At 39.7% G+C, this 6,564-nt stretch overlaps 2 protein-coding genes across 3 annotated transcripts in view; one reads left to right on the forward strand and one right to left on the reverse strand.

Annotated features, from left to right (window-relative positions):
- Nucleotides 1–748: 748 nt before the first annotated feature.
- Nucleotides 749–6,564, reverse strand: part of LOC21405935 (subtilisin-like protease SBT1.8) — a 10,141-nt gene continuing 4,325 nt past the window's right edge. The window contains exons 4-6 of the mRNA XM_024173277.1: nt 4,228–4,258; nt 2,569–3,184; nt 749–2,264 (exon numbers count right to left, since the gene is read on the reverse strand). Coding sequence (XP_024029045.1) covers nt 749–2,264; nt 2,569–3,184; nt 4,228–4,258 — 2,163 coding nt within the window. The remainder of the gene's footprint in view (nt 2,265–2,568; nt 3,185–4,227; nt 4,259–6,564) is intronic.
- Nucleotides 5,662–6,564, forward strand: part of LOC21405934 (copper chaperone for superoxide dismutase, chloroplastic/cytosolic) — a 3,383-nt gene continuing 2,480 nt past the window's right edge. For both annotated transcript variants that reach the window (XM_024173329.1, XM_024173330.1), the window contains exons 1-3: nt 5,662–5,977; nt 6,132–6,161; nt 6,432–6,504. In XM_024173329.1, coding sequence (XP_024029097.1) covers nt 5,714–5,977; nt 6,132–6,161; nt 6,432–6,504 — 367 coding nt within the window. In that variant the 5' untranslated portion in view covers nt 5,662–5,713. The remainder of the gene's footprint in view (nt 5,978–6,131; nt 6,162–6,431; nt 6,505–6,564) is intronic.

Here is a 6,564-nt window from a genome sequence, read left to right on the forward strand (position 1 = left end):
TTTCCAATCTTCAGAAAGTTAGATTAATTGGTTGAAAATCTATGAATCAGATCTAGATACAAACAAAATGGGGGAAAAAAGGCCCCCTTTCTCGAACGACCAAGGCTTAATAACAACAAAAAACAGATGTAACGACAACACTAAAGTAAAACGACAACAATATAAAGACTCATATAAAGGACAAGTAGAGACCAAAAAATCATCCTTTGGTGAGTTTTTTGTTTTTGTTTTTGTATTTTTGTGTTTTTGTTTTTTTTAAGGGAAACCTTTGGTGAGTAGTGGGCATTTGGGCTTTACGTACAAAAGTTCCTTTGACAAAGGAAGAAAACACATATAGAAGCCTTTTAACTAAACTGCAAAATTCTGTTAAATAAGGAGAATTCTATGGTAGCGTTCTCTTTTAAACTGTCACATATGTATTATATTTTGTCCGCTTTCATAAACATATGCTAACAGTCGAAAGATCTGTCAAACAATATGCATTTTTTTCCTTTTCTGTAAACTTGGATTTGACATTAGAAACCAATAACAGTGTTCACAACATACAACAACAGTGACAATAAACAAAAACACAAAAAAAAAAAAAAAAAAAAATCATTTGGTCTTTTTCATCAGTAAAGGAGGCTAACATTTTAAGAAACTAAACTCAATGAGGACTACTTTAAGAAAAGTGACCCCCATTGGACTTATTCTGTTTATTTTTGCCTTCCAGCACAAGAAATTAATCTTATTTCTCTGACCCAAATTTCTAGACGGCAAATATAGCAGTTATCTGGCTTCTAACGGAATACTTATCAGATTTCCACACCAAATAACCCTGCTCAAAGGGATTAGTACTCCTCCCAGGACCACTCACTTGGATAATCTCAATCTTATATTCAGCCTTCTGATTCACCTCTGTGAATGTAAGCTTATTAGGAGTCACATTTATTCCTGTTCCCACAGGTGGATAAACATCCAAAGTATACTCCGAGTTAGCCTCTCCAACGTTAGTCACCGTCCTCGTATAACTCAATCTCTCATTCCCCAAAAGGACAGTAAAAGTAGGGTAGTTCAGCTGCGATTCGGGTATGGATTGCACCTCAGAGCACTTCACTGTCGTTTGTGTGATGGTCGAGACTTGATCATCCGTGTAGTTTAGTCCACACAAGTAAGGAATGTAGTCTTCTGGCTCTATGTCGTAGATTAGGCCCGGATTGTTGGCCTTTGAAGGGTTGACATGTCCCGCCCCGGTCGCGAAAACGTCGGCTGGGGAGGCCTTTTCGTCGAGGATAGCCCCGCCGCCGAGGTTTGACACGTCGGCGGTGGTTAAGATTGCGGACTTGATCGTGGCCGGGGACCACTCGGGGTGCGAGCTCTTGAGCAAAGCCGCGACCCCGCTAAGATGAGGGCAAGACATTGAAGTGCCTGAGATCATGTTGAAGGTTGCTTTTCCGCTTGTTGTAGAGTTATCCACGGAAACCGGCCAGGCCGCGAGGATGCTGACGCCGGGGCCGATGATGTCCGGCTTCAAAATCCCTATGCTCGCCTCGCTCGGTCCTCGCGACGAGAACGACGTCACCACCGGGGCGTGCGAGTCCCCGATCACGGTCCCTTTGAAAAGGATCGTGGCTAGGGGACTCGAAGAAGACTTTATGTAGGCTTTGATCTTCAGAGAAGCCGCGAAGCTCACGTGCGTTGCGGGGAGCACGTGAGCGTCTGCTAAAGTACTGAAACCATCTATCTTCTCGTTCATGAGAATCATGGCGATACCTCCTGCGCTCTTTACTTCAGTACCCTTGTCGATTCTAGCGATGCCTCCTCCTCTATCGCATGCCACAATCTTCCCTTTTACGTCGAGGCTTTGAAGCGACCCCGGCGCGCAATACTTGACGGACTCGTTGCCGCTCGCGCCGGGGTAGATGAGCGGGTACGGCTTTGAGGAGTCGAAGGGCGCCAGCTGGTTAAGCGACTCTCCTTCGAGGACTTCTCCGTTGCCGAGAATCGCGTCGGCCTTTATTTTTCTGTCAACGGTGCTGGCTCCGACGGTGAGGATCCATGGAGCTTCGTTTGATAAAGTGAAGTAGTCCGGACCTTCATTCCCGGCTGAGCAGCTGACGATGATGCCCTTTTGGATGGCGGCGAAGGCCCCGATGGCGATGGAGTCGAAGTAGAATGGAGCGGAGCCGCCGCCGAGGGAGAGCGATAGGACGTCGACGCCGTCCTCGATGGCTGCATCGAGGGCCGCCAATATGTCGGCCTCGCTGCAGCCCTCAGCGCAAACCCTGCACACAAATCATAGAATACCAGTATTATTAATTATAAAAAGAGTAAACTTATTAGGCTCCGCACAGAAACAAAAACTAATAGACTTGTGGAACTATTCAACTTCAATACAGAGCAGACGCATTTTACTATGAAATATATTGATAGTTTAATTTCTAGAATATATTATTATACATAAATTTAATTTGAAGAAGAATACTCTTCATTTCAAAATTCGTTGATTTATGATGTAGTTCACTAAAAATTTATCTGTGTGTGATTATTTACGGACATAAATATTGTAAATATTCTTCATTCTCTTGCCTGTACATGGCGAGGTGCGCACGGGGCGCAATACCGGCCGCTGTGCCATTGGCCATTCCAAAGGCATTGGCGCCGGAAACAAAGTTCCCGGCGGCGGTGCTCGACGTGTGTGTGCCATGGCCTTCAAGGTCAAACGGTGGCTGACCACTAGGCGATTTTGTACCAGTACTTTTAGTACTAGTCACAAAGTCCCTTGCACCAATCAGCTTGTTGTTACACTCTGTTCCAGTGAAATCGCACTTGCCTCGCCACTTTGCCGGCGGAGGCGGCAACCCCTCATCGCTGAACGAGGGATGGTCCGGCCAAATTCCGGTGTCGAGAAGTCCGACGATCACCCCTTCCCCTAATCTCGAATCATTCCACAGTCCTAATCCTTGGAACAACCCCAAGAACTTAGGCGTGTGAGTTGTGTGTAAAGAGTAGATCTTCTCTTCACGAGCCGACACAAAGCCGTCCTTCTTCTCCATGGCTTTCACTTCGTCCGCCGTCAATCTCGCAGCGAAGCCACTGACGACATTCTTGTACGCGTGAACCAAGCGTGGATAATGTGAAGATCTTGTGGTGGCGATGGTAGGAGTTGTGGAGGGCAAGAATGTTTGGTACCAAGCCTTCAAATCTTGATCCGAAACAGAAAGTACCCCACTAATTTGTGGTTTTTTGACGTGAACAATGTAAGTCTTTAAGCTACTAATTCGATCATGATGATCATGATCAGCTTCAATCTTGGCACTTTTCTCAAATACTAATTTCATTTTTTGATAATCAGCTCCCACTAGATCAGAACAATTAAGAATGATGAAAAGCGACACAAAAAGATACACCAGATTCAAGGCTTTCCACTCCATGTTTAATTAGCACTTGAATTTAGGACACAAAATGATATCTCTATGTTTGTGTATATATAGACATATACATATATAGGTGAGATTAGTATTGGTAAGCCGGCAGACATAAAAATATTTAAGGTAATAGGAGCAATTGATATCAGGCGCCTTCAAAAGATCCGCCAGGTTTGGAGTACCAGAACATGCACAAAGTTCTTCGATTTTTTTGTATTTTGTATTTTGGGTTTTTGATGAAGCACAAAGTCATTGAATTTGTTGCTTGGTAAAACCCGCAAAATATAGTTAGAACAAGGCGGCGATAAACCTTATGCCTAGACGGTTAAGCCATGGACTTAAGGAAATAAGTTTTTTTTTTTTTTTTTTTTATTAGCAAAAGCCAACTGGCTGTATAAGACGTATATGTATGTCCTGGCACGAAAATATTCCTTTAAGAAATACGGGGAAACAATTAAATTTATTGTTCTCTTAAACAAGAATAGAATCACGTTTAAAATAAAAATAAAAACAGGAACAGCTGGGAAGTGTTGTTCTTGGTTTTTGACACTTTCAAAGGAATCTGCTGCATGCATGCATGCATGCATGCCTGGATGTTAGGAGTCTTCCGTCTCTTTGCCCTGCATCTCTGTACAGACTTTGGGCCTCTCTCTTATGGGCTTTGGTAGAGCTCGCAGTGGGGCACTTAAGAGTATTAATGCTATAAATGAGAGAAGAGAAGAGAGAGTTGTAGTAAAGAATTTCATGTACTACAATTAAAATATCAAATATATTTCTAGTTATAGTCTTAAATTATCAAATATATTTCTAATTATAGGACCATATGACTGCTGGTACTCTCTACCATAATACTTGGAGATATCATGTTGTTATACTAAAAATTCTGGTTACTGGTGATCACCAACTTGTATTCTACTATGACACTTATAGGTATTATCCCGTTGCGATACTAAAAGTTCATCTAATTGACAACCACCAGTATCCTATGAAGATACATTGCGATAGTAGTGTGTAGATCATTGATATCAAGAAAAATGAGACAAATACCTTTTAGAATGCATAGATATTAGATTTTTACTTATTACACTTGATTAATACCCTACTCAAGAAACTATAAAAGGATATTAATTGTTAAATTATAAAATTATTGTTGGCCCACCTCCTGATAGCTTAAGGTTTTGGAATGGATTGGTAAACTAACATGGTATCAAAGCGGGAGGTCTTGAATTCAAACCCCCGTAATTGCACTATTTATCTTCATTTAAAAATTGTCATGTATTGGGTCTTTAATATATCTCGGACTTAAATATTTCACGTGTTGAGCTTTCCAATTAATTTACCCACACGATTGCCCATTGTCTAGCCCACACGTGAGGGGGAGTGTTAAAGTATGAAACTATTGTTGGCCTACCTCCTAACAGTTTAAGTTTTTGAGATGGATTAGTAAACTAACATTAATCAAGAATAAATGATAAAAATCTTAAAACAACTCACCATCTGGTGAGTTAACTAATTCTTATCTTAGCATGTGATACTTTACAATCACCCGTAGCTATTGATGGTGGCCAATCATACTACCATCAGTTTCTCATTGGAATACTTGAATAAAAAATAGAAAAAAATTGCACAAAATTTATTAATAAAACAAGAAATATTTATTTCTTTTTAATGACAACACAAAAATATCAAAAAGGGTCATAGAAAAACGGGTGGCAAGAGGCAACATGTAAATTTCTAACAATTCGAGCGGTATAGAATCGATCTTTAGCATGAGAGCAATGCCTTTATTTATTTCGTAAATACTGTTAGACATTTTGACCTTACCTTCTCTTTTTAAAAATCAACTTAAGAGAGAGTTCAAAAAAAAAAAAAAAAATAGTTGCCTTTCTTTTCTGGTTTCTTATTTTTGTTTTCATGTTTCTTTCTGACTGATGATTCTGGTTACATTTTTTTTTTTTCCTGCATAGATTATGTAATAGAGTAAAAAGAAATAATATTATAATGGGGATAAGGTTCGGATCAAGCTTTAAACAACGACGAATAAATAGTAAAAAACAAAACTAAATTGACGAGTTAAGTAAACGACAATGTTATAAAAGAAACGACTACTATAACTGAAACCTCTAGCTGATGTATGATCTGTTTACTGTGGATGCGCACAGAGAGAAGCTACCAGAAAGTCTACCAACTACCAAAAATAGTCCACAAAATCTAAAAAACAAAACAACCTTGTCCAATTATTTTTTTTAAAAAAATCTAAAAATCTAAAAAACACCTTAAATAAAATAAAAATAAAAATAAAAAAAATGGCATTTCTCAGGTCAGTAGTGGCTTCAACAACCGCCATTGCAGCTGCCTCTGCTATACCTGTAGCTTTTGCTCTTTCATCTTCTTCTTCTTCTTCTTTGTCGTTTCGATCTATTCGATTTTCCAGACCCCAAAACCTTCCCTGTCTCTCGTCCACACAATCTCTTTTCCCAAATCAGTTGGGCCTCGTCGGAAGCTTCACTCAGCCACACTCGGCTCTTCACATGGTCGGACCCGTATCAGAAGAAAAGCCCTCCTCTCAGGTTCGCTCAAATTCAACAGACCCAGTTCTTTCATTATTATTATTATTATTATTTTTTGGCTCTTTTCCTTGGTGGGTTTTGATCTGAATTTTGATTTTCTTTGATGGGGCTTTATCTGATTGAATGTTGAAATATCTCGACTTTGGAAACGCAGAGTGATGATGCCGTCTTGCCAGAGCTTCTGGTGAGTTTGAATTTTCTGAAACTTAATTAAAGTTCTTTATTTTTTTCTTGAAAGAGTGATGATGCCGTCTTGCCAGAGCTTCTGGTGAGTTCGAATTTTCTGAAACTTAATTAAAGTTCTTTATTTTTTCTTGAAAATTAAAGTTCGTTTTTTTCCTCTTAATACAAAATCTGTTGTGATGGAAATATTTTCAATACTTATTGAACAATCAGGTTGTTATGCTGATTTTAATGAAAACAACTCAAAATTGTTGGTTTGATTTGGTAACAGACGGAATACATGGTGGATATGAAGTGTGAGGGCTGTGTTAACGCTGTCAAGAATAAGCTGGAAACAGTTAATGGTAGGCTTTCAGAAGCAGTAAAAAAAGCAGTATATTTACTAGTATCTTTTGGTGCTTCCC

The sequence above is a fragment of the Morus notabilis genome, unplaced genomic scaffold (assembly GCF_000414095.1).
Source record: "Morus notabilis unplaced genomic scaffold, ASM41409v2 Scaffold87, whole genome shotgun sequence".
NCBI lineage: Eukaryota > Viridiplantae > Streptophyta > Magnoliopsida > Rosales > Moraceae > Morus > Morus notabilis.